Here is a 26,085-nt window from a genome sequence, read left to right as displayed (position 1 = left end):
ATTAACATCATTAAAATGTCCATACTACCCAAAGCAAGCTATAGATTAAATGCAATTCCTATTAAAATACCAAATGTGAAATATGCAGAAAAATCTGCATATTTCACAAATCTAGAAGTTTTCATTGAATCTCCATTCTTGTTATGTTAAATTATGCAGTGTTATATACTAAAAATTTATATAGAAACAAAAAAGACCCCAAATAGCCTCAGCAATCTTGAAAGAGAAGAACAAACTTGGAGGGATCACTCCATCAACTATACTACAAGTGTACTTGATATTAAACTATACTGCAAGTTCACTATAATCAAAACAGCATGGTACTGGCATAAGAATAGACACACAGATCAATGGAACAGAATAGAGAGCCCAGAAATAAATCCATGTCTTTATGGTCAATTAACATTTGACAAAGGGGACATGAGCACAGAATGAAATAAAAATAGTCTCTTCAATAAATGGTGTTGGGAGAACTGAACTGGCACATGCAAAAAAATTAAATTAGACCACCAAATTATACTATACACCAAAAGAAACTCAAAATGGATAAAAAGACTTAAATATAAGTCATGATACCCTAAAAAATTTAGCAGAAAATATAGGCAGTGAATTTTCAGATATCTCACATAGGAATATTTTTGCCATATAAGAATGTGGAAAAAAGGGAACTCTAGTACACTACTGGTGGGAATGCAGACTGGTATAGCCACTGTGGAAAACAGTACAGAATCTCCTCAAAACATCAAAAATGGAACTGTCTTTTGACCCAGCAATTCCACTGCAGCAAATCCTAACACCACTTCAAAAGAATATATGCCCCCTTATGTTCACTGCAGTGCTATTTACAACAGCCAAGATTTGGAAACAGCCTAAGAGCCCATCAGTAGATGAACGGATTAAAAATAATGTGGTTTTTACACAATGGAATGCTATACAGCAGAAAAAAGGAATTCCCACCTTTTGCGACAGCATGGATGGAACTGGAGACTATCGTGCTAAGTGAAATAAGCCAGTCAGAGAAAAACAAATACCACATGATCTCACTTATAAGAGGAATCTAATGAACAAAATAAACTAATGAGCAAAACAGAACCTGAGACAGAATCATGGAATAGACTAACAGCTGTAACAGGGGAGCAGGGAGGTAGAAACTGATTGAAAGAAGGTAAAGGAATCAGTCAAAGAACATATAAGAAAGACCAACAGACATAGACAATGGTGTGGGGATTGACTGTGATAGTGGGGAGCAAGCTGGGTGAAGGTGGAAGGAGAAGGAAAAAACTGCAACAATTGTAATTAACAATAAAACATTTAAAAATATTTTATGGGAAATAGTATCTTTAAAGCAATTAACTTATGAGCTTATCAAAAATATTTGAAAGCAAAAATACTTGAAAGGCCAAACAACAAACAGAAAAACATCCATCAAACACTGCATAATTTAACATAACATGAATGCAAGTGCAATTAAAGATACTCTTCTTCAAAAAGGTTGTCCATATTGGTACTTCTGTAGCACATGAATGATTTCCCTGCCCATTCCCACACCTTCATTGAACACTTGCACGGGTTTATTTTTTAAATGCAATAAAATGCTATTATACTCACGAAATTGCTTCCTCTCTGTTTTCTCCCCAGGAAAAACAGTGACCAAACTGAGAATCAGCAAACTCATGAAGTCCCCCTGCAGCAGCAACACTGAAATAACCCCAGACGTTCTTATTGCTGCGGAAATTCAGTTCCTGAACTGTTCCTGAGCTGGGCTTAAAACCCTGTTAGAGAAGGAAGAATGTGAGAGACCATGCTCTGTTTCTGAGGAAGAGGACACTTAATATATTTATTGTTTAGGCTCTGTGTTAATCACACATAAGACAGAAATGATGCACAAAAATCATAAAGGCTTGAAAACCAACGTCCTGTGCTACTGAGGACTCGACAGTGACTACAGTAGGATGAAATGACCAATAAAGTGCCAATCACTTTGTCTGCTCTGATGGAACCTCTATAAAGTTCCCTCTCCAGAGAAGTCCCAAAATATTTCAGAAGTATAGCCCTCAGGTACCACCTTAACATTAAAGTTCACAGAGAAAAAACCTTTTAAGTGATGGTTACCTCATCTGGATTTTCACTAGTGATCCGAGCAGCAATAACGTGGCCCCTTGGGCAAGGAACATGAGCAGAATTTTCAAAATCAATGGGAGCATCACCCCAGGGAGATACCCCATACATCATACGAATATCCTTGATTCTGTATAGAGGAATCCCCATGGCAATCTGAGAGGTAATAAAAAACATATCACTCATTTTCACAACTTTCCTTAAAATGTGGAAACTATAGATTACCTGCAAGATTTTTCACTTTAGTAGCTACCACCTAAAACATTCCATTTTTATAACCTGTATTATATAATCATTAAAGAAGAAACTCTAAGCTACTTAAAACAAAATATGTCACTACAGAAGTTGCTAAATACTTTCCACTTCTAAAAAAATTCCCCATGTTCCTAACGCAATACATACAAGTTTCCCTCTATTGTCATTTCTCCATCAAGGGATCAGAATGACAGTACCCAAAGGAAGAGTCAATACTAGTGGCTATCCCAGTTTAGACAGCTAAAAAGTCCTAAATATGTCATAACTATCTGATAATTATCCCCACAAACCATTTGAGAAAATAAATAAATCGAGTAAATAACTCTTTAGTCCTTAATAGGAATCCAGCAGGGGTTCTCAATATGAGCAAAGACTGTGTTTAAACAAATACTATCAAACTTCATCATTAGCTATTTCTGCCTCCCATAACATCTGTTTCCTGGGCTGAACAGAAAAAATAATATTAACACTAAGCACTTTAAACATTATGAAAATATACAGGTGAGGCCAGTGCTGCCTAGAAAAACCCCAACCACCACTCTGATGTGGAACTGCTTCAATCCACAACACTAGTAAAAGGAGAAGAGNTGTGTTTAAACAAATACTATCAAACTTCATCATTAGCTATTTCTGCCTCCCATAACATCTGTTTCCTGGGCTGAACAGAAAAAATAATATTAACACTAAGCACTTTAAACATTATGAAAATATACGGGTGAGGCCAGTGCTGCCTAGAAAAACCCCAACCACCACTCTGATGTGGAACTGCTTCAATCCACAACACTAGTAAAAGGAGAAGAGGCCAATTACAAAGTTGCAAAGTTTTGTATAATTAAAACACTTAAGTAAAGCATATTCTTTTTAAAGTTTCTATCTAGAATGACAGTTTTTACCAGACATGTCTAGCTAAGGAATAGAATAGTATTCCTAGATTCATACCACATTAGGAAAAACAACCCACACACCACAACCCACATTAGCACAAGAGATGAGCACTAGATGACACTCCGATTGGAGGCCCTCTTCTGTCAGACAGGTTACACCAGTTTTTCAGGCCTCTCTGCCATTCTCTAGGCAACTCTTTGAGTCAAAATGAGGGTGATTCACCTGGAGTTGTGCTGCAGGGAGATTGACATCTGCCACCATCTCTGTACAAGGGTGCTCCACCTGTAGCCGAGGGTTTAGTTCCAGAAAGTAGAAGCTGCCATCCTGGCTGTAGAGGTATTCTACAGTCCCCGCACTCACATAGCCAACCATTTTGGCAAGTTTCACCGCACACTCAAAGAAGAAAGATAGGAAAACATGAGTGTCTCACTTTGTCCAGCCGGTGGACTGCTGCTTATCTATATAGCCCCTCCCTGACTCAAATACCTAGTGTCTGTGAGAGCCATCAAAGGCTGTTAGCCACATTAGAGTGAATTTCACCCTTGGATTATTACAGAAGATCCTGGACAAGTGTGATGAACTCAACTCAAAGATGGAGAAAAACAGTGTTTTCATTTGGGATCACAGACAACCTCATCCTGTAAGTACATGCAGGTAAAAAAAAGTGGCAGATTTTTCACTGTGTCCTCATTTCTAGTATTCCTAGCATTCTTCCTAAAAGATCGCTGCCCAGTTAGACTAGATTTCCCAACCTCTCTTATAGCTGGTGACTAAGTTTTGACCAATGTGACGGTAGCACTGATAAGTGATATGCATTATTTCCTGAATCAGGTTATAAAAAGAAGTGCTCTCCTCTCTGTTCCCTTCCGGGGACTAAGAAACGGTCATGACAGTACCAGCCAAGTTTCAGCCACGCAGCTGAGAACATACTAAGAATGCCAAACACAAAGAACCTGAACCCCAACGTGGCCTCAGAGAGCAGAACTGTCCCACCAGCCCTGCACAGCACACCTCAGATTATGATGGGAAAAATAAGCTTCTATCTTATCTGGGTAGAATTTTTTTACCTCTTTATTATTACAGTTTAACCTACACTTTAATCAACATAGAAATTGTTAAGTTCAGGTAGAACCCTGCTACTTACAAAGATTAAAATATGTATTGTTGGCTTAGCAACAGGGTACTGGGTGGCTACAACAGATACTGCAGACTAGGAACTGGCGTTCTCGTTAATAAAACTTTTGCCAAACTGTCCTACAATAACTTGAAGCGTGAACAACACACCAACTAAGCCCTAAGAAAAACAGTTAGAAAAAGTCAAAATGTGAAAAATCCAACTGCTTTTGCACTTCTAAACCAGGAAATGAGATTTTCACTCTAAAGCACTCCTGTGTCAAAGATCAAATTAAAAAGTTACTACATCAAAAAATCTTGGGCTGTGGTTACTTCCACCTGAAGCTGACTAGAAGCAAAGAGTCCAGAAACACACTAAATTTTGAAGCAACTATAATTCTAAACAAACCACAAACATGGCCTTCAGGAACCTGTACCTGACGATTGGAATAACCTTTGTGACCCCAATCCTGCACCAGCAGGAAGTAAACTGTGAAAGCTTGGCCAAAGAAAGCACAGTCTCCAAAGCCCAGTGACAGAGAAAACTACACAAGGAAGGACTTTCCAGAGACCAAAGCCAAGTGCCTTAAGACACGATAGGCAAGGGGTTTACTTTGAGAGCAGAACCTGTGGCAGTCAGAGGGCTAACTGGGGTATTATTCCACCACATGGCAGAAAATCATCAAAATTCCTGCCTAGAAGGATTTGATAACTGCTATGGAGCAATGATTACTATGTATTTTTCATTCCTCTTTTTTCCAAATGGGAGTTATCCTGCTTCTATCCCACCACTGTATATTGGGTACATGGGGCAAGGAGGAATGACAAGGGGTGGTAGATAACTTGTCTTTTAGGTCACTGGCCCATGAAAACCCACATGCACATTTGATGGAAAGGAATATATACACCCAGGGATCTTGAAGTTTGAGCTGTCTTCTTTGGGGAAGGCTAGGTATATTCTAAGAGTGGGAAAGGATAATGGGTAGCCAGAGGATCAGACTGAGGCACAGATTACTAACCGCCCTTTAGTAGTTTTTCTTTATGCCATCCATTTAATAGAATCTCCTAAATTTCAGCTTAGTATATGGCCTCTCAGTTAGTGACTACAATTCCTGACACTCCTTACAGTTAAGTGTGATTGTATAACTGAACTTTTCCAGTGGAATGTAGGCAGAAGTGATACATGTGACTTGTAGATCACATTTAATATGCTTGCCCTCCAGGTCCTCTTCCCTCCCCCCAAGCTACACTATGAACATACTCTTGGGAGCTAGCTTTAATCATGAAGATGACAACATCCTAGGGCAAGGGTTGGCAAACTTTTTTGGTAAAGGGTCAGGCAGTAATTTTCATCTTTGTAAGCCATATAGTCTCTGTCGCAACTACTCAATTTGGTCATTGCAGCAATAAAGGAGCCAAAGATAATACATAAATAAATTAGTATGGCTATACTCCAATAAAATTTTATTTGCAAAAGTCAGGGCGGGTTGTATTTAAACTGCAAGCTGTAGTTTGGTGACCCCTCTCCTACTGAATGGCAGAGTAATAAATCTAGGTCCCAGGCATCAAAAGAAGACTATATATTTAGCTTATTTGGAATTCAGGAGAAAAAGGTTCTAGAAAATATATCTCCAATAAGCTGAAGACTGAGTCACAATTCTAGAAAAGATACCTAAACTACAATTATTTCCAGGGACCCTGCGAGACTGCTGAGATTCTTACCTATACAAAATACAGAATATATCAATGTTATACACATTTAAAAGATAATGACCTGGCTGGCGTAGCTCAGTGGATTGAGCGCGGGCCTGCGAACCAGACAATCGCGGTTCGATTCCCAGTCAGGGCACATGCCTGGGTTGCAGGCCAGTTCCTTGCAGGCTAACTACCAGCAGGGGATGCACAAAAGGCAACCATACATTGATGTTTCTCTCCCTCTCTCCTTCCCCTCTAAAGATAAATAAATAAATAAAAAAATAAAAAAAAAGATAATGAATTTACGCCTGGCTGGTGTGGTTCAGTGGACTGAGCGCCAGCCTGTGAACCAAAGGGTCTCTGGTTGGATTTCCAGTCAAGGCACGTGCCTGGGTTGCAGGCCCCCGAGTAGGGGGCACATGAGAGGCAACCACACATTAATATTTTCCTCCCTCTCTCTTCTTCCCTCCCTTCCCCTCTTAAAAATAAATAAATAAAATCTGTTTTTAAAAAGAGAGATAATAAATTTAAATTTGGCTGAGGACTCAATATAATCAGTCTAAAAAATGGACTATCTGATTATCAGGAGCTTGTTAAAAAATCAAATAAGAATAAAAATCTCAAAACATCTCTCTCCTTTATTACTATTCAAAGTAGTACCCAGACTTTTTTTCAAAAGTGTTAACTAATTTAGAGCTTGAAATGGTCAATGGCAACTCTCCTAGAGGAAAATAGCAGAATTATTTCTACTAGAAAAGAATCTAACTTTATCAAAGATCCAGAATCACTGCAAGAAATTCCACTATTCTCGGATTGGTAAGCAAACTGAATGAGTACAGTTCTGCATAAGAAAACAAAAATTAGAGCTTTTCATATAAATACCTGTTCCATATGTTCAAATACTGCTGGAGTAGCAATCGCAGCAGGTGCCTCTTCAATAATCTTCTGATGCCTGCGCTGTACAGAGCAATCACGACCAAACAAAGAGATAGCATTGCCATACTGATCTGCCAGGATCTGCACCTCCAGATGACGAGATTGCTTTGCTAGTCTCATCACAAATATAGGAGAGCCAGGGACTTCAGCTTGAACCTATATTAGAAAATAAAACAAAACAAATTTTTAAGCAGTAAGCATTTTTTTAATCCTGATACACTGCTTCAGTTTCAACAGGCAGATGCATAGAAGTGTCAGGAACCGTGTTAATTAGTAACCATGAATGAAGTTAATATCCCATCTATTTTTAAGAGACAGCATTCTTAGTTATACGATCAATATTAATGAGTAGAAAAAGCACATGAACACACTCAGTGTGTCACAAGAGTAAAGAATAAAATTTTTGGAAAATACACACACACATATTCCACAAAAGGGCAAAGGACTGCTGTCAATTACCAGCAGCCAAATGTACCACTTGCTCCAGACTAGATGCTCTCCTGTTCACATTACGGCTCTGGCACATGCACGGTATTGTTGTAGTCAGAGAACTTTCATTTGCAATTCTGAAGCACATTGTCACTGGATACAGAATTCCATGCTGGCAATTATTTTCTTCCACTGTTTCTACTAAGATGCCAGGCATCCATCGTACTATTATTCCTTTGAAAGAAATTTTTTTTCCAGCTGCATTAAGATTTTCTCTTTCATTCTTTCTTTTTATGGAGTAAAGTGGCAGATTCACTCTTATCAGCTTACACGTAGTTTTCTCTGCATTTGTCCTGTGGGCTCACAGTGTTTTTGACTCTGTGCTTGGTGTCTTTTATCAGTGCAGGAAAATTTTTAGCCATTATCTCTTCAACAACTGCTTCTGTTCCATTCTCTCTCTTCTCCTCTGAGGCTCAAAGTATGAAATGTTAAATAATTTCACTATATCCCATATGTCTATTATGCTGTGTTTTGCTATAAAACAAGTCATCCCAAGACTCAGCAGCTTGCTTAGGATGTCAACCATTTTCTTTGCTAACGATGCTGGGCTCATCTGGGAAGTTCTTGCCTGGGGTCACGTGTGTGCATATCATCATCTGCTGGCTCAAGTGGGGCTAAATGGACTCACTCAAATGGCTGATGACTTGTGCTGATGGTTGGCTGGCAGGTCTTGGGAGCCCTGACTGGAACAACTGATTTCTATATTGCAAGTGGCTCCCTATCTTCCAATACGCCACAAAGCCTTCTTCAATTCAACTTTTTCAATGCAGTGTTCCAAGAGGGTGGGGGCAGAAATTACAAGTCTTCACAAGCTCTAGGCTCTAGAACTTAAACCCAATCACACTGACTCATCTCTCTTGTAATTCCTTAGCATAAGTGACCAGATGCATTCAACAGATATTTTCAACACTTTGTCTACGAGATCTCCTTAACTAGGTTCATGAGTTCATGAAATACTCTCCATCTTCCAGTTTACCTCAGGCAATTGTTCCATCATTATAGACCACGAGTTACCTTTTCTCCACACTCTAATAATAATTACTACAATTACTGCCTTTCCAGCTTCCACTAACAGTATGTTCACCATTCTTCCACCATTTATTAACAATCTTCTCACCATGTTTCTAGTCTCTTCCTTTGAGCCAGTGTGAAAGCCAATGCCACATATTTTACTTTTTTTCTTATGATAGAATCACACATAACATAATTTCTGTATTAGTTATCTATTAATGCCTAACAAACTACCCAAAATTCAGTGACTTAGGACACTGACCAAAAAATTTGGTGACTGAGGACACTACCTGCGCTGGGCTCAGTAAGGCAATGCTGCTGATCTCGGTCTGGGGCCACTTGTGCAGCCAGATTCATTCGGCAGCTTGAATGGTGTCGGGGGGTCTAATATGGCCTCACTTACACATCTCAACTGTTGCAGTGACTGTCAGCAAGTAGGTCTAGGGAACCTCAGCCGGACAACTAATCTCCATTTCATGTGGCCTCTCTTTCTCCAGGCTAGACTGGGCTCTTCACACGGCAGTCTGGGGCTCATTTCCAAGGGCAGAAACAACAAGACCAGTTGAGGTTTGCTTGGGAACCTATATGCCATTCCTGCCATATTCCATTGGTCAAAACAAGCTGTAAGGTCGGCCAAAATTCAAAAGGTGGGAAAAGAAAAAGAGAATCACAGTGTAAAGGGATGTGTATATATGGATAAGAGGAGTCATTGCTTGTTCTTTCCTGTATTTTCCATTTCTTATCTTTTCATGCTTCAGTCTAAATTGTCTTCTGACCTATCTTCCAGTCACTGATTCTCTCCACAACTGCATTTAATATACTGTTTAATTCCTCTTTTGACTTCTTAATTTTAGTCACTGCATTTTCAGTTATAGAATTTTTATTTCTTCTTTATGGTTTCTAGTTTTCTGCCAAGATTCTCAATCTTGTCTCTAATTTTCTTGACTTCATTAGGTATAGTTTACTTTAAAGTCCTTGTTGGATAGCTCTATTATCTAAACCTTCTGTGGGTCTATTTCTACTGACCTTATTTTTCTTGATGGTTAATCGTGTAATTTAATATGCTGCTCATTCTTAAAAGATTGCTTGATACTGTATTTGAAAAATTAACAGAAATAATTTGAGGTTCTGGATGTTACTTTTCTTTGGAGAGAATTTATATTTGCTTCCTGTTGGTGGCTAGGGATACTGGCAATCCCAGAATACCTTGTTCGAGTCAAGGGTTCAGTGTTTTGAAGTTGAGATTTAATCCCTGTGAAGGCTGATTTATATCTAGTTCATTCTTACTGTTTTTAAAAAAAGACTTTTACATATTTATTTTTAGACAGAGGGGAAAGGAGGGAGAAAGAAAGGGAGAGAAACATCAATGTGCCCCACCCTGGGGACCTGGCCCACAACCCAGGCATGTGGGTTGGTCCAAAAGATGGCCAACCCAGTAGCCCTTTGGTTCACAGGCCAGCACTCAATCCCTCAATCCACTGAGCTACATCAGCTAGGGCTCATTCTTACTTTTGAGATATAGTTCCTTCAAGATCCCAACCTAAATGTGAGAGGTTTCCCAGGGCACCCTATTCAGCAAGTCCTAAAGTCTAAATGTTGTTCTTTAAGTCTTGTTAAACACTTTAGTCAGCTTTTCAACTACTTCTTCTCAAACTAGATGATATCTCTAGAGAAAAAGTGGATTCATATGCCAGGCTCACCTCTTTAGGTTCTCCTCTTCTTCTATTTCTTAGCCCATAATTCTTCACTGCCTTGAAAGGTTTCCAATGCCTCATCACCATCTTTTTTTTAAAAATTTGGTCCAGCTTTTCTAATTTGTTCTCAATGAGAGAACTGGTTTTAGCTGGTTTAGTTAATCATTATTGGAACTTCAACACTCACATAAAGTTTCCTAATCTTAGTGTTCTAGTTTCTTCAACTATTTGTTTCCATAGTAATAAGTAGTTTTGAAATACCTACAGGAGTTAACTTTTTAAAAAGTGAACATACTTTTTCTTTTGCTTCTGAAAGCACAAGGTATTTTCTTTATACTCCATAAGGCAGTGAAATACCTATGAAATTGGAATTATTATAGAAGGTATGTAAAGAAAAAGACAAGTAATATTCCAATTCTGACATTCAAAATAAGATAATGTAGCAAACAATATCTTTATCACTTTATTTGAGTTTATCAAATCATGGAAGACCCAGTTCATAGACTTTTTCTCTAATTTATCTCATGACAAGAAAGCTGACTGATTTAAAATTTAAAAGGTGGGGGTGCGAATAAAAGATGGCCAAGGGTACCAGTAAAGGGTGGTGCAAACTAAAAGACTCTGGGAAAAATAAGAAAAAGTGAGAAGCTAGAAGAGTAAAAAGGCCAGAGTGTGACCCAATTTGCCTTTGACTGACATCTTTTTCTGGGTATTGGTAGGAGGAAAAAGAGTGAGACAAGTATGTGAGGGTAACTCTGAGGACAGGGAAAAGGAGATTCCTGTCTCCTGATTTTCTAGGATTCTCAAAAGAGAATATCTCTTTGGCTTCCAAAACCAACCTTTAGTTTGGACATATCAACTGAGGTGCAAATCAGATAGGTAGGCAGAAAGAGACCCTAGGTTGAGCTTTCCTGAGCTACCCGCAGTTCTCATAGAATGTGAGCCTGCCACAGGATTCCTGTGCCAAGGTACGGTGGCCAGGCAGGACAGGCTCGGGTGCTGAGCCAGCAAGGTATATAAAACACATGGCAGAAGCTCAGGAGTGAATTCAAACTAAAGTAAGGTGAAGTCAGCCACAGTCTGGGCCTGACCAAGCCAAGAGCATCCAGATCAGAAGTTAACATACCACATACGTTCTAACAACAGCAGAAGAGGGGCACAAAAATACAGAAAGGCACTGACTCTTCATTGCTACAAAAAGTCGTATGAGCCACCATATAAGGAAGAGTTATCTGAGAAACTGATGACTTTTATGTAAGAGAGATTCGTTCTATTTTCTGGACTCCCAAATGATACTGTGAGTTATATCATGTGTCACTGATATACCTGTTAATTCAAACAAAGACAATTTGTACTCTACCTGTCTGAAGAGGTTAGGGAAGTCATCTGCATTATTGACTTTTCTGATTCCCTTTCCTCCTCCTCCTTCTGAGGCCTTGATCATTACTGGATACCCAACTTCCTCGGCTGCCTTCAAGAAGAAAGAAGAAAATGAAAGTAAGAGTGGTATTAGTAGGGAAGGAGAACGTCGGCATTTTCTCCCTTTAAAAATGCTATCATTTGGTTGGCTTAAACATAGCAAAATAGAAGAGGCTTGAAGATATACTATCATGTAAAAGGAATAGAACAATATTTTTAATATTATGTTGAACCAAAAGAAATTGCCTTTATGTTTAAGTATGATTACATATGCATTGATACACCCACATATTTAAATGCAAAAAAAATGTTGATAATATACATCGGTGGTGATTTATAGGAGAATTATGGGTAGATATAAACTTTCATTTATACTGTACATATTTCTATATTAATGGAATATCTGATAGTATGCAAATATTCATGTATTACCCATAATCTTTATTTTAAAAAAGACACAAGTAGTTCATTTAATATAAGCTGTATAGTTTCTGATAACATAGAAGACTCAACAAATCAGAACTCTCACATATACAGAATTTTTTTCTCATGCAATCTTTTTTGTAAAAGATAAAAATAATCAGAGAGCAAAATAAAACTAGTCAGCAAACTAATTTTTAACACATGCTCTAAATGTGCTTTTCCCATTAAAGTATTTTATAATGACCAGGTGATTATCCTCCAATTTTTTGAAAAATTAATTATATATCCATTAAGTAGGGAGCTGACTAAATTAAGATATACCCATATAGTTAGAACACTATGCAATCATTAAAATGAATGAGGTGGTTTTTACATTTAATGATATAGACAATGTCCAAATTGTATTGTCAAGGCAAAAAGTAAATTGAAGGAAAAGTTAACCAAAAGTTTAAAATAATCAAGTCATTCCTTCACCGAAACATTCCAGTCTTTTCAGGTTTATATTAAAGCAATATCTAAAATATATGTCACCAGAAAAAAAACATTTCAAATTGTAATTTGTATCAGTAGATTAAGCATGAAAATCTTTCAATCACAGCCTCATTTCTTCTAAAATTAACTTATCTATTTGTTTCTATTCCTATAAATAAGTTAGCATGATGAGCTCAATCACTGGGTTATAAGTGATCAGAGATAGACAAAAATATAAAAAAGAGATAAGAAGTAGGATAGCCCACATGATTAAGTAAGAAGGTGGGCCTTTTAAAAATATATGATGGCTGTAGGCACAGGTCATTCATTTAAAATGTTAGAAGAATTTTAATGCCATTGGGAAAATGCTTTTATATATTAAGAAACAAGCATTAATAAAATATATAGTAAGACCCTAATAATTATGAAAATCTATTCATTAAGGTCATCATTATTAATCTATAAATTGAGAATGGCTGGAAGAAAATAGGGGTGGTTTTATCATCTCTTCTTGGACTTTCCAAATTTTCTACCAGATAACTTTTTTTTAAAAGATTTTATTTATTTATTTATCTTTAGAGGGGAAGGAGAGAGGGAGAGAAACATCAATGTATGGTTGCCTTTCGTGTGTCTCCTGCTGGGAGTTGGCCTGCAGGGAACTGGCCTGCAACCCAGGCATGTGCCCTGACTGGGAATCAAACCGCGATCCTCTGGTTCGCAGGTCTGCGCTCAATTCACTGAGCTACACCAGCCAGTCTTTCTACCAGATAACTTTTTAAATTCCTTTTTTTACTTTTTTAGAAAGATTTCATTTATTCATTTCTAGAGAGGGAGGGAAAGGGAGAGAGAAACATCGAAACGTGGCAGAAACATCTATAGTTGTCTCTCGCACATCCCCAACTAGCGACCTGCCCTACAACCCAGGCATGTGCAGTGCCCAGCAATCAAACTGGCAACCTTCCGGTTCACAGGCTGGTGCTCAACCCACCGAGTCACACTAGCCAGGACTCTATCAGATCATTTTATGTTTATAATAACCAGGAAAAAAAGGAATTTTAATTGATAAGCAAAATAGCTAAGCTTCTACTCTTTTGCAAATTACAGCAAAAAGCATACAGCATTTGTAATTCAATTAGAAATATTAATTCTTATTAAGGACATTACTGGATGATTAATTTAAATATAAACAATACAGTAAAATTAGTTGAGCAGTCACCGTTTCTCCTGAATTTGTAACATACAAGTCAAACACAAATAGGATGTTTTTCCAAAATAGTCTGTTTCATCATCCACCTGGAGGCATATGTGGTATTTCCAACTAGTTAAAAAGTGAAAGAGAAAAAACTGGAGAGAACTATAAAGAAAAGAAAAGATTACATTGAAGACAGGATCTCCTTTTGTTCAGTTCATGTTTTTACATGGATGGGCAATAATTATAGAGTAACACTTTCAGCCTATTGTGGTTCCCTCTCTCACTCTTCCCCAAGGAAAAAATGAGTAAATTACATGATTGGTCAATCTGGAAGGGGGAACTGAGTACCCATAGCTCCACCTCTCTCCTCTTTGGAATCGGCCCACTGCACAGAACTTATCCTCTGTGTTTGCTCTGAGTCATTCAATAAGCTGAAGAGTAAAAGCTGCTGTTGTAGAAGGAAGTCTGTGGTTTTTAAGCACCACCAGTAACCAGTGAGTGAGCCTGTTTAACTGACATTCAAGTTACAAATCTGATTGTTGCTACACACTTAAGCCATTTTCACCAATATCTCTCTATTCTTTTTTTTTACCCCTCCCCCCTTTCCAACATCTCTCTATTCTTAATAAAGCTGACCTATTGATCTCTGTCTGGCTTCTTGGTTCTGAACTCAAGCAGGGGAAAAGTGTATTTTTTGCTGCCCCTCTCCTCCCACATAACCACTAACAGGTGGTGGAAAGGAGACTCGGTACCTCCTTGAAGCTCTGACATAACTACCTAAGAAATGTTCTACGTGAGATGATTGCTTCAAAAAAATTTAAATTATTTTGTTATATGTAGATCACTTCTTCACTCTATAAACTATACCTCCTGATCCTACAAGCCTAATGCCATCATCAAACAGGCTCCAAATTGCTGTATTTCTGACTATCATTGGTCAGTTGAAAGACATCACTTCCTAGAGTTATTAACCTACCTTTAGCCCATCATCCACATCCTTCACATAGCCTTTTTCATAGAGTTCCTGGGGAACACTTAAGATACGTTTTGAAAAATCATTTTCTTGCCAGTCCACACGAAGACCTGCAATAGATAACAGTGACTTAAAGGCAGCTATAAAAGCTTCTGTTCTTGTCAACTTTCTGCTATACCTTCTTTAAAATCCTCTCACGTTGAGGGTAGATGGGAGAAAGAAGGATGCCATAAAACCCTGATCAGTCCTTGGGGTTAAAGGTATTTATCTACAGCAGGACCTGACAACTTGCGTTTCCAGTATAAGCAGGACCTTACACTAGAAAAATCCAGGAGAGCTAAAAAAAAAAACAACTTATAAAAATGCAAGGACATACAAGACCAAAAAACGCATGTCAGGCTTCTCACAGCAGGCAAAATACCTTCAATTTGTGTGTTCAGGTCTGCTCCAGGGCCAGAGATCTGGGATATAATTCAATCTTTATGAGCCCTTGGAAATGGAAATGGAAGTTTTATTGGTCTCAGCAGAGTCATGATTCCATGCTCCCTGAATGTCCCTGTACTCAGCCACAAGGGAAATGCTATAGCCTCTCCATTCAAACAAAAACAAATTCAGGCCTTTATTTTAAACTGTTTGACCCAGCAGGTCTAGAGAGGTTACTGCAATCCCCCTGGAGAGCTAGAGTAACAAGAGTTCAAGTCTGTTCAACCTGAAGACAATGGTCACTCCCATCTGGAAGAAGTTTCAGAGTATGTCTGCCCCCTGTGCTTGAGTATTAAAAAAAAAGGGAGTTCATACTATTATCAGCTATAATAATTCACATAACCCTCTTTGAAGAATTTGTCAAGAACAAATCTTTTTTTTTTCAATTTGTCCTTCTGCATGCCTGGAAGAAAGGTTCACTATTGACCTCATTTTCTACATCAAAGACAACTAAGAAGTTAAATGGCATTAAACAGGCAAAGCAAATCATCAATACATTGTGGGCTGACATTAGGAAAAAAAACAACTTCCTCTAAGGAAGGCGTGTCTTTGGTTCCCTGTCTTAGGACACGTAAGAATTGGAGGCAAAGAAATGTGGACTTGGAGAAGTCTGGGGCCAGTTGTTCCCTGCAGGCTCAAAATCAACCATCCCACATAGAGGTGGGAAAAATACTGGCAGCCCTAACTAGTGTGGCGCAACTGGTTGGGTGTTATCCTGCAAAGCAAAAGGTCACTGGTTCTATTCCCAGTCAGGGCACATGTCTGGGTTGCAGGCCCAATCCCCAGCTGGGGTGCATGCGAGAGGCAACCAATCGATTTTTCTTGCCCTCTCTTTCTCCCCCAACCTACCCCTCGTTCTAATAAATAAATAAATAAATAAATAAATAAATAAAATCTTTTTAAAAGATACTGGCAGGCAAATATTTAAGAGGTGGATTTCAGGTTTTCTTAGTGATTAAGCTCATTTCCCAGGCCAGTTCAAAGGTTTAATTCCATCTAGGAAATCCATCCCTGAGAAAGATTCTAGTCTAGCCAGAGTAGATCCCAATTCCACAGAACCATATGAGTTTTCCCAGAGTTTCTCTAAATTAAACCCCAAGATAACACAAATCACAGTTTAGCATCTGTATACCTGGTACAAAATTTATATTCCTAAAACATGATAAAATTGTAGGTATATTAATTAAGCTTGGAAATACAAGATACAGTTAATCAACCTGGATTCTATGTCTTATCAAGTATCCCAACATTTTAAATAAACTTAAGACCCAAGCCACAATCCCAAATATCCCACTGAACTTTTCTGCACTTCAAAAATACAAACAAGAACTCGTTTCTTACCACTGCCACTCCAGGGAAGAGTTGGGATGCCTGCAGTCTGAGCCACTATGGAAGATGCAATCTTATCCCCCAAAGCCCACATGGCCTGGCTTGGAGGACCTAAACACAAAACAACACTTTGGTCTCATTTCTGTCACATATATTTCGTCTTCCCTGTAATTATTTTTGTATTTTTCTTGTCTCCCCTACAAATGATGGCAATCATAAACTTGATCATGGGGATTACTATGTTTTAAGTCATCTTTGAATCCTTTATTGAACCTAATGTAATAAGGCTTTTTGTACACAGTAAGAGTTCAATATATATATATTAATACATGCTAAAATAAATTCCTGACAAATCTAACTCTTGTTTTATCATCCTTCATGTTCAACTTTACCAGGTTAACAATCATTTTTTAACCAATATCATAAATTAAGAACTATAAAGTTTCGGAGTTCAAGTCTGAAACATAAATATTATACCTTCCTTGGCCTTAAGGGAGCCAAAAAGGAAGAATAAACTTTAATGGTGTTTACAAAGCATAATCATCATTGTGAAAGGTCTCTGAGACACAGATAGAAGCACTCTGAGCCAAGTAACCTCTATTTCTCTCTCCGCTATAGGAGAGCAAAAAGGACAGAAGACTGAGATCTCACTTACAGGAACATAACCTATATGCTTAAATGTGAAGGTGCTGACTCACATTTAAGAACACACGGCCAGAGTATCCTAAGTACTCAATTATCTTTGCTACATAAAAATGTTTTCCACATGCTTTCTAAGGTTAATGGCAAAGTTTTTAAAAGCCAGTGTTTTGGAAACCAGAGCCTCCTCCGTATCTCATGGAAAAGAACCTAGGGGCAGAAAACACAATCAAGACACAGACACATAAGCCGTGCATAAGAAATGAGGAAGGGAAAAAAATAATAAAGATGTTACTCTGAGTTGGTGACTGATGAAAATGAGAGAATGTTAAACAGAAGAAAAGCAGAATATAGAATGGAATATGGGCAGAGCTGACAGAGAAACAAAAAGACGGGAACGGTATGCCAGAAAGGCTTACCCATGAAGGCGATGCCATTTTTCAAAAGAAGTTCTGGGAGCTTGGGATTCTCAGAAGCATGACCCCAGCCAGCCCACACTGCCTACAAGGGAACACAATATGGTTCATTTATAAATTCATATTTTTTAAAAACACGATAGACTGTATTGTTCTCTACCAAGACTGGAACCTACCCCATGAGGTACAATAGCTCCACAGCAGCCCAGGACTTAATTCGGCTGCTACGCCTAATTCTTGGCAATCTCTTTACAAAACAGTAAACAACAGTCCATTGTGGCAAAACTTCTGAAGAGGTCAAAACCAAGTTTAAATTGATATTTGGGTCCAGCTAGTTTTGTTGCTCTTTAGGAAACTCAATTCATACTAGACTTTAGATCCTCTTTCAACTAGACTCTATAGACCCTTTTCTAGAAATACTAGTTTCCTTTCAGGTTCAAATACTTTGGCAACGCGACTCAACCTTTATACATAGTGGTTGAACTGCCACACAAATCAAACTTTGTTTTCTTTGGGGGCTTTAAGACACTTTCTAAGTCATTGGGAAGAAATGACCTACTTCTACACCACCATATTCTGGACTAAGAATATTCTACTGAAAATAGGTAACTTTTACTTTCTCTAGATGGTTTAAAGGTGAAATGGACAGAATAAATAATCTCTGAAAAACCCTTTACAAACCTCCTGTTTGTATTGTTTACTTTGACTAAATATATCTTCCCATCTTTCCTTGTCTGTTATATTCCACATAAAGGCATTTATCAATTTTCAACAAAGATCCCTTCTATAAAATTAAAACTTCTTCTTTGGATGTCTCTTATCCCTAACTGTAATATGGCTAAATATGTTGGAGTTTTTTTTCTGTGACTACTCTCAGATTTTTGTGTTTATTAAAACAATGAAGCACTGCAAATCATGAGCTACAGTAGTTTTCTTTGGCAAGTATAAATATTAGTTCATATATGAACTATAGTGCTCAAGTTCAATGTCTTTAAAGTAAAAACTTATTGTTTTTCCTTTCTGTCAAATTAAAAATTTTTCAATTATAGTTGACATACAACATTATACTAGTTTCAGTGTACAACATAGTGATTAGACATTTATATAATTTATGAAGTGACCACCTGATAAGTCTAGGATCCACTTGACACCACATACAGTTATTACATTATTACTGACTATATTCCCTATGCTGTACTTTATATCCCTATGACTGCTTTTATAATTGGCAGTTTGTAAATCTTAATCCTTTCTCCTTTTTCACCCATCTCCAACCCCCCTCCCATTTGGCAACCATCAAAATGTTCTCTGTATCTGTGTGTTTGTTTCAGTTTTATTTGTTTAGGTTCCACATATAAGTAAAATCCTATAGTATTTGTCTTTCTCTGTCTGAGCTATTTCACTTAGTATAATACCCTCTAGGTCCATCCATGTTGTCACAAATGGCAAAATTTCATTCTTTTTTATAGCTTAGTAATATTCCATAAAATATATATGTACCACATCTTCTTCACCCATTCATCTATGGAAGGACACTTAGGTTGCTTCCATATCTTGGCTATTGTAAACGACACTGCAATGAACACAGAAAATTGGTTGTAAAGGACACATTAGCATCTCTTACTTGCACTGGGATCCTTCTAGCAATATCAAGAATTAGTTCCACATTTGCATAGTTGTTGTTGTTTGGTCCTCCTGGCACTGGCACATAGTGATCTGCCATCTTAATGTACTCTGAAAATGCAAGCAAAATAATATAGAACGCATGCTTTATTTTCTGAGATATAACAACAGAGCAAAACCACATAAAGGCCCATCATAAATAACCAAAGCCCAAACTGCATTAATGGGGTAATTTGAAGGCTCTGACTTTATCAAGTCACAGGCACTAACATGCACTAATCTCATATTTAGGAAGCTCTTATACTAAAACAGCAGTATAAGAGCTTCAAAGATTTCACTATGTGACCTTTCTGAAGGGTCTTTGTCATCCCTATACCAACAATAATGTGTCTGTCACTTAGAGGCCTATGTACAATTATTCTATTCTGAGAAAAGACTCTGGTCCTGTCACCCTTTACCTTTAACCTGCACTACATTCTGAGAAAGCCCTTTTCCTGATGCAGAGCTAAGACAGAAGAGGGTTTGTAGCCTGGCTAAACAGGAAGCTTAGATACAGGAGTCTCCCAGGTGTTTGAAATGGTTTACCTGGAATGTTGGGAATAATAGGCATTTGAAAGAAACTTTAAAAAGATACCTTCTTTCCCCCCTTACTTTTTTTCCCCCTCGGTATTTCCATTCAAATTTGTCACCTGATGTCTCTCTCTTCTATTCTGGCAACAACTGTAGCAGAGCAGCTACACTGTGTAGAAACTGCACTAATAAGTACTTTATATATACATTATTTCATGTAACACTCAACAGTCCTATATGATAGGTATTATCAACACCAAGTTTATAGGAAATTATGGCTTGCAGCAGTTAAATAACTTGCTCAAGATCCATCTCCTTCATATTTAACATTTCTTTAAAAGGCTTTATATCCTTCTAAAAGAAAATTCTACTCAAAGTAAGATACAAGGCCATATATTTTGTTCAAAATACAAATAGGTTTATAGCCCTGGCTGGTATAGCTCAGTGGATTGAGCGTGAGCCTGTGAACCAAAGGATCGTGGTTCAACTCCCAGTCAAGGCACATGCCTGGGTTGCAGGCCAGTTCCCAGCAGGGGACGTACAACAGGCAACCATACATTGATATTTCTCTCCCTCTCTCCTTCGTTTCCCCTCTAAAAGATAAATAAATAAAATCTTTAAAAAAAGACTTAAAAGAAAAATAGGTTTATAGTTCTCTTTGATTATAAGAGGGAAAGCATGCTAATTATAAAAAAATTTAAATAACATACCAGGATGTAATAACACTACTTTTTAAAAGTCAAAATCACCCATTGCCTGCCACTCAGAGATAATCAGTTCATGTTTTGATATCCTAGAAACCACAAATTGTTAACCAATTTAACAATATAGTGTGACTCTCTTCCCATATTATGACACAGATACTAAGAATTTTACAGATTTTCTATATATAATATGATACAATAGAAATATTATTTACTTCCAATTAATATTAACATATGAATATATTAATAATTGACTAATGTCTATCATCCACAATTCATTTACCCACTCACTTACTAGTGGATGCATAGGTTATTAATAATTTAGAAAAATATTAAATCAGTATAATGATGAATATCCTTACACTATTGTCCAACTGTACCCTTAGGATATGTTCATAGAATTAAAACTATTGGGTCAAAGGGTATGCACATTTTCAATGATTCAACCAGTTTAGACTCTCAGCAGCAATATGGACACCAAACTGCCTATACTCTCATCTATATTACATGTTACTAATCTTTTAAATTTTGCCAGTCCCATGAATGAAAAAAAAACCAATCTACTATTGATTGGGGTTTGCATGTCTTTGATTACCACTGGTATCAAATCTATTTTCATATGCTTATTGTTCCTTTTTAATTCTTCTTTTATGGGCTACCGGTTTGTATTTTTTTGTTCATTTTCTATTGAAGGGTACCTTTTTCTCATTTCAAAGGTAGAAACTCTTTGCTGCTAATACGTTTTTCCAGATTACCATTTGTCTTTAACTTTTCCTCTTTTTTTATTTGCTAAATAGAAATTTTTATTCTTATGTAGTTAAATCTAACATTTCTGTAGTTCAGTGGCCCTAGACACAGAAAAAAAAGTTACTTTAGCTGCCGACCTACATCCTACACACACACACAGAGTCTACAAGGTACTGCTGTCTGAACCAACAGCAGTTCAGAATTCTACACAATCAATCTTCTGTTTCCGTTATTGTAGACACTAGAGAAAAGAGAAGGCCTGGAAAGTAGAAAAGAAAGCTTTCTAATTATGTAGCTTGCATTTCTCTGTCATCTCCAAGTTCCCACAACTACCATGACACTATTCTAGACTATATTCACAAATAAATAAGAAAACTACCCTTAAAAGAGAATATACAAATAAATAATAAGGATTTCACTAATAATCCTCCTCTCGAACTTTTCCAGTAACTACCATGAAATAAAAATATGCAACCGGTCCATTATCACCATTCTCGCCTTCTCTTCACCTATCAATTTTGCCTGTTCCCCTCTAGTCTCAGAACAGGAAGCCCTCTCTTCATGTTAATAAGCAACTCTTCTATCTAAGGTTCCTTTTTTAATAATTATTTAAATTGGTAAAATATTTAATGCTTAGATTGGATTACAGGGATGACTGCACAATGGTATGAATTTACTAAAACTCAGAACAGTACACTTTTAAAGGGGTGACTTTTATGATATATAAATTATACTCAATAAAGATAATAAAATAATTAACATAATACAAAGTTTAGAACAAAATGAAAAAATACAATCATCCAAGATACTAATTCCTTAATTCAATTACCACTGTTATCAATATGATAATCCTTTCTAGGGCTCTACTTTTTAAATAACTTTTAAAGAAAGCATACAGTAAAAACTCTAAGTTAAAAAGCTATAAAAAAGCAGAGACACAAATAAAAATAAAAAGACTCCCAAATCCGACCCCCATAGATAACTAGTATTGCTGTTTTGGTATATGCCATTATACCTTTGTTTTCTGACTATACACAATGTACTTTTTCCCCTATTCTTGTATCTGGCCATCGATCTCCTTATGGCCAACGTTTTTTCTCAGAAATTGTGATGAACAGACACTACAGTGTCTGTCCTCATGATCCCAGTCTCTAGATATTCACACTTTAAGTAATCCCCTCTCCTTGGGTGTGACTTGCTTCTGGCCAAGAAAGTACAGCAAATATAAGGAGATGTCACTTCCATGATAACATTACATAGGAATCTAACCAATCTTAATACTTTCCCCTGCAGGCATGGGGGTAAAAGGCAATCATTTTGGAATGGCCCACGTGACAAGGAGCCGAGTGTAGCCTCTAGTCACCAGTTAAACATTCAGGTCTCTGGTCTGAGATCCCACAAAAAACTGAATGCTGCCTACAACCATGGTGCTTGAAAGCAGATCCATCCAAACTTGAGCCTCAGATGAGACAGCAGCCCCAACAACAACGGACTGCAGCTTTGTGATCACAGCTAATGTTATCTGCGGGTACTCTACCTTAGAGATTATGCTTTAGTGATAAAAATATGGAGAGGAAAGTCACAACCTTTCAGCTATCCCCAAAGTCTTTATCTACAACTCTCAGCTGGAATACCTACTGAGCAAAGAGAATATGCAGAAGAGATTGCAGAGTAAAACCCACTTGGGTCCCAAGAGGTCTCTCCCTCAGGAAAAGGGGGAAAAATGCACTTTGGTTCATAAGGGAAATAGTATTTCCTTCCAGACCTTTCCACTTACATATGCTAAAGCATTTGGCTTGGCAAATATTTGACACTTGAAAGGCATACACCTGAAAAACCAAATCAAAACTTTTGTTAAATTCCCATCTAAGTTTATGTAGAACACAAGAGTCTGTGTTGAGGTTAAATATGGCACAATTACTTATGCCTATTATTAACACTTTTTGAAAATTATTATTTATTGATTTGAGAGAGACAGAGAGACACTGATTTGTTGTTCCCCTTATTTATGCATTCACTGGTTGACTCCTGTATGTGTCCTGACCGGGCATCGAACCCACAATTTTGGTGTATCGGGACAATGCTCTAACCAACTGAGCTACCTGGCCAGGGCATTTATTATCACTTTTTAATAAATTCTTTTAAAAGGATTTCACAGGAAAGCCATTGGTTTGGGAATTCCCCTAAGTTACCATTCTCCTACTTAAAGGCTGAGCTATTCAGTGTTTTATGCTCAAAAGTAATGCTTTCTTAATGGTAATAACTCACCTGCATTGGCTTTAAGATCCTCAGGTGTGACCATGACAACAAATCGGATTGCGCGTTCATTTCGAAACATCTCATAAGACCACCGACGGATAGAACGCATGCATTTCACTGCGGCAATGCCGTTGTTGGCAATAAGAACCTGAGAGAGTGGAGGGATAGGAGTTGGAGAGGAAAGTAGAAAAGACAAGCAATGATAAAGGAAAAGAAGAGAGAAATTTTTTGTAGATCTTTCTCTGAAAAGCCAGATTTTCCACAGGAATTTGTATTGCTAGTCTAGGCAGTTAGGAACTAGCTCCGACATGATCGAAGGATACTTTAAAATGTTAGCTAAGGCAATACTTCCTACATGCCCACTCAACCTTACTCCTTTCTAACTTCATTTCTTGAAGGAAAAAAAGCACAGCTACTCAAATCTTGTGAGTTTTTAAATTATCCTACCATACCAATCACTAGGGAACAGAAGAAGGCAAACTCAGAGATGATGTATTATCAAATAAGGAATGGAGGAAGACTCAATGCAGTGTCGTGCTCCATTCTCCACTGCAGCACAAGGCGCAGGACCTTGAACATGTGAAAGAACCCTGCACCAACCACCACCTTTCCAAAATGCTGAACCCCAAATGCCTTAGAATTGTAGAGACTGCCTCAGAAAGAATGGTCACCGAAAAAAAGAGTACAGAAGTCAATGACTCTGAGACTACTCTGAAACAGACCTTTCATCTCTCTACCTGTCTTGCAATCATGTCTCCAAGGATAACAACACGGGCTAGGAGACGTATAATCTATCTTTATTGGAAGACTAACAAAAAGATAATGTTGAAGCAATACTTTTAGGGGTGGGAATGTAGGTCCGCAACCTTTAATCTTTTAATCACTGTAAACTGTTTCAACCAAATCATCCTTTCAGTTCTGACATGGTTTAGATAAAAGTGACAACAGAGTTACTCATAACATTTAAAAACACCTGAAATCTCTTCAAGTATTTCATGTAGTACATTCCCTCCAAACACTTCAAATACTTGGTGGAAGCCCATAAGGCACATGTATCAAACTTTCCATTCTGACACTTTCTACTACCTCAGCTCTGAATCCAACGCCACAGTATTATCTCCGTACCACTGCCTCACAAGATCTGCGTTTCTCAGAGCCTCTCAGATCAGTGCTGCCCAACCCTGTGAACCACAAGATGTTTTAAGAAGAACTTTATGAGCACTGCTTCACCATCTTAATTAGCTGTGACTAAACTATCGGTGGTTAATACACATGATAAAAATAGTAAAATTATTGAGTAGGATGCTAGGGGAAATAGAAAGGATAATTTCACATAAAAGGAAAGGTTTCTGAAAGTCTAAATATCAGTTTTGAGCAAATCTAGACAATAAATTGAGTCATTAATCTCATGTACTTAGGAAAAAATGTAGCAGATTATAACTTACCTTCTCAATCACATTATTCCCCCCAAAACGAGTAACGAATTCGGCTGGAGAAGCTACAGTGAAATCCCTCTGTGAGTCTATTTTCTTTCGGTCTCGACCTTGCTTTACTAGGTGCAAGCCAGACATGCTGGACCTATAAAAATAGAGAAACTGTGAAAAGTCTATCAGTAAGATTTCTTTATGCCATCTATCCCCCTAGAGACCTGCTTTTCACTGCCATACTATTGCAGCTCTTCCAACTGCACCCTTATATAGACTGCATGCTGGCAGACCACATATTTTTTTAAATAAAAGAGAGGGGGGAAATGTTTGCTCGCAGAAATGTAAGGAAAAAAATAACTGTCCCTGAATAATAACAAATAATATTAAAAGGTAGGGAAAGGTTGGGATGAAATGAGATGATATAAATAATAGACTCAGCTGTTAAAGCTGAACACACAATGAGCAAGGCTGTTTCTGGATCATGATTCTGGCATATGGATGACTTTCATCTCTGTATCGCTACCCTCTATCTTTCTTACTAACCATTAACTGCCCACCAAATGTTTTACTTGTATATCCCATAGGCGTTGCAAAATCAACAACTCCAAAAACAAATTCTTTACAAGGTAGCATAATATACTATATTTCATCAATTTTAAGATGCTTTACAATAATTTTTTTTACAATAATTTTTTTTAAAGTCTCTGAATTTGGTTTCTACTGTACAACTGATTGTATGGTTTATTTAATTGGCAGTACTTTTTTCCCCCCCAGTGGTACAGACCATGCTGGCATCTGTAACAATCAATGGTGTTTTAGATTAGATGAAATATAGTTCTTGAAACAGCACAAACCTGGGTTTAAATTCCTGATCTGTCTACTTAATAGCCCCAGTGAGCTTTAGCAAATAATTTAACCTTGCTCAGCTTCAGTTTTCTCTTTGTAAAACACAGAGTATTTACTGTTCTAGATATTTACCTATTGTCTCTCAGCTCCAAGTCCACTCTTTTATGCTCTGCTGTGTGAAAATAGGGTTAAGCCTCTGCAAAACTGTTCAGTTCTACCAGTGGGAAGGCAGAGGGGTAAAAACAAACAAACAAACCAGACTTCTTTTGTGCTTTCCAGCTATTACCAGTACTGCTCCAAAGAAGCAGAGAGTTAATGCTCTCTCTAGCTCCTAGCATCTTCTGACCTTCCTAGGAGGAATCCAGGAG

General features: G+C 37.5%; 1 protein-coding gene and 1 non-coding gene across 6 annotated transcripts in view; one reads left to right on the top strand and one right to left on the bottom strand.

Annotated features, from left to right (window-relative positions):
* The window catches only part of ACACA (acetyl-CoA carboxylase alpha), a 229,585-nt gene that overhangs the window by 173,649 nt on the left and 29,851 nt on the right, over positions 1 to 26,085 (bottom strand). For all 5 annotated transcript variants that reach the window (XM_037070311.1, XM_037070313.1, XM_037070309.1 and 2 more), the window contains 11 exons: positions 24,890 to 25,022; positions 23,454 to 23,592; positions 19,166 to 19,275; positions 17,545 to 17,626; positions 16,499 to 16,597; positions 14,678 to 14,784; positions 11,557 to 11,667; positions 6,949 to 7,158; positions 3,481 to 3,651; positions 2,113 to 2,274; positions 1,609 to 1,772 (listed from right to left, as the gene is read on the bottom strand). In XM_037070311.1, coding sequence (XP_036926206.1) covers positions 1,609 to 1,772; positions 2,113 to 2,274; positions 3,481 to 3,651; positions 6,949 to 7,158; positions 11,557 to 11,667; positions 14,678 to 14,784; positions 16,499 to 16,597; positions 17,545 to 17,626; positions 19,166 to 19,275; positions 23,454 to 23,592; positions 24,890 to 25,022 — 1,488 coding nt within the window. The remainder of the gene's footprint in view (positions 1 to 1,608; positions 1,773 to 2,112; positions 2,275 to 3,480; positions 3,652 to 6,948; positions 7,159 to 11,556; positions 11,668 to 14,677; positions 14,785 to 16,498; positions 16,598 to 17,544; positions 17,627 to 19,165; positions 19,276 to 23,453; positions 23,593 to 24,889; positions 25,023 to 26,085) is intronic.
* Positions 15,686 to 15,815, top strand: LOC119003808 (small nucleolar RNA SNORA38). Its single transcript, XR_005070024.1, has one exon. It is a non-coding gene; the product is annotated as a small nucleolar RNA SNORA38 (small nucleolar RNA).

Source organism: Sturnira hondurensis, unplaced genomic scaffold, assembly GCF_014824575.4.
Source record: "Sturnira hondurensis isolate 20B ecotype Veracruz unplaced genomic scaffold, ASM1482457v3 Scaffold0018728, whole genome shotgun sequence".
Lineage (NCBI taxonomy): Eukaryota > Metazoa > Chordata > Mammalia > Chiroptera > Phyllostomidae > Sturnira > Sturnira hondurensis.
Note: the sequence above shows the minus strand (reverse complement) of the source record. Positions and strands in the feature narration are given on the sequence as shown.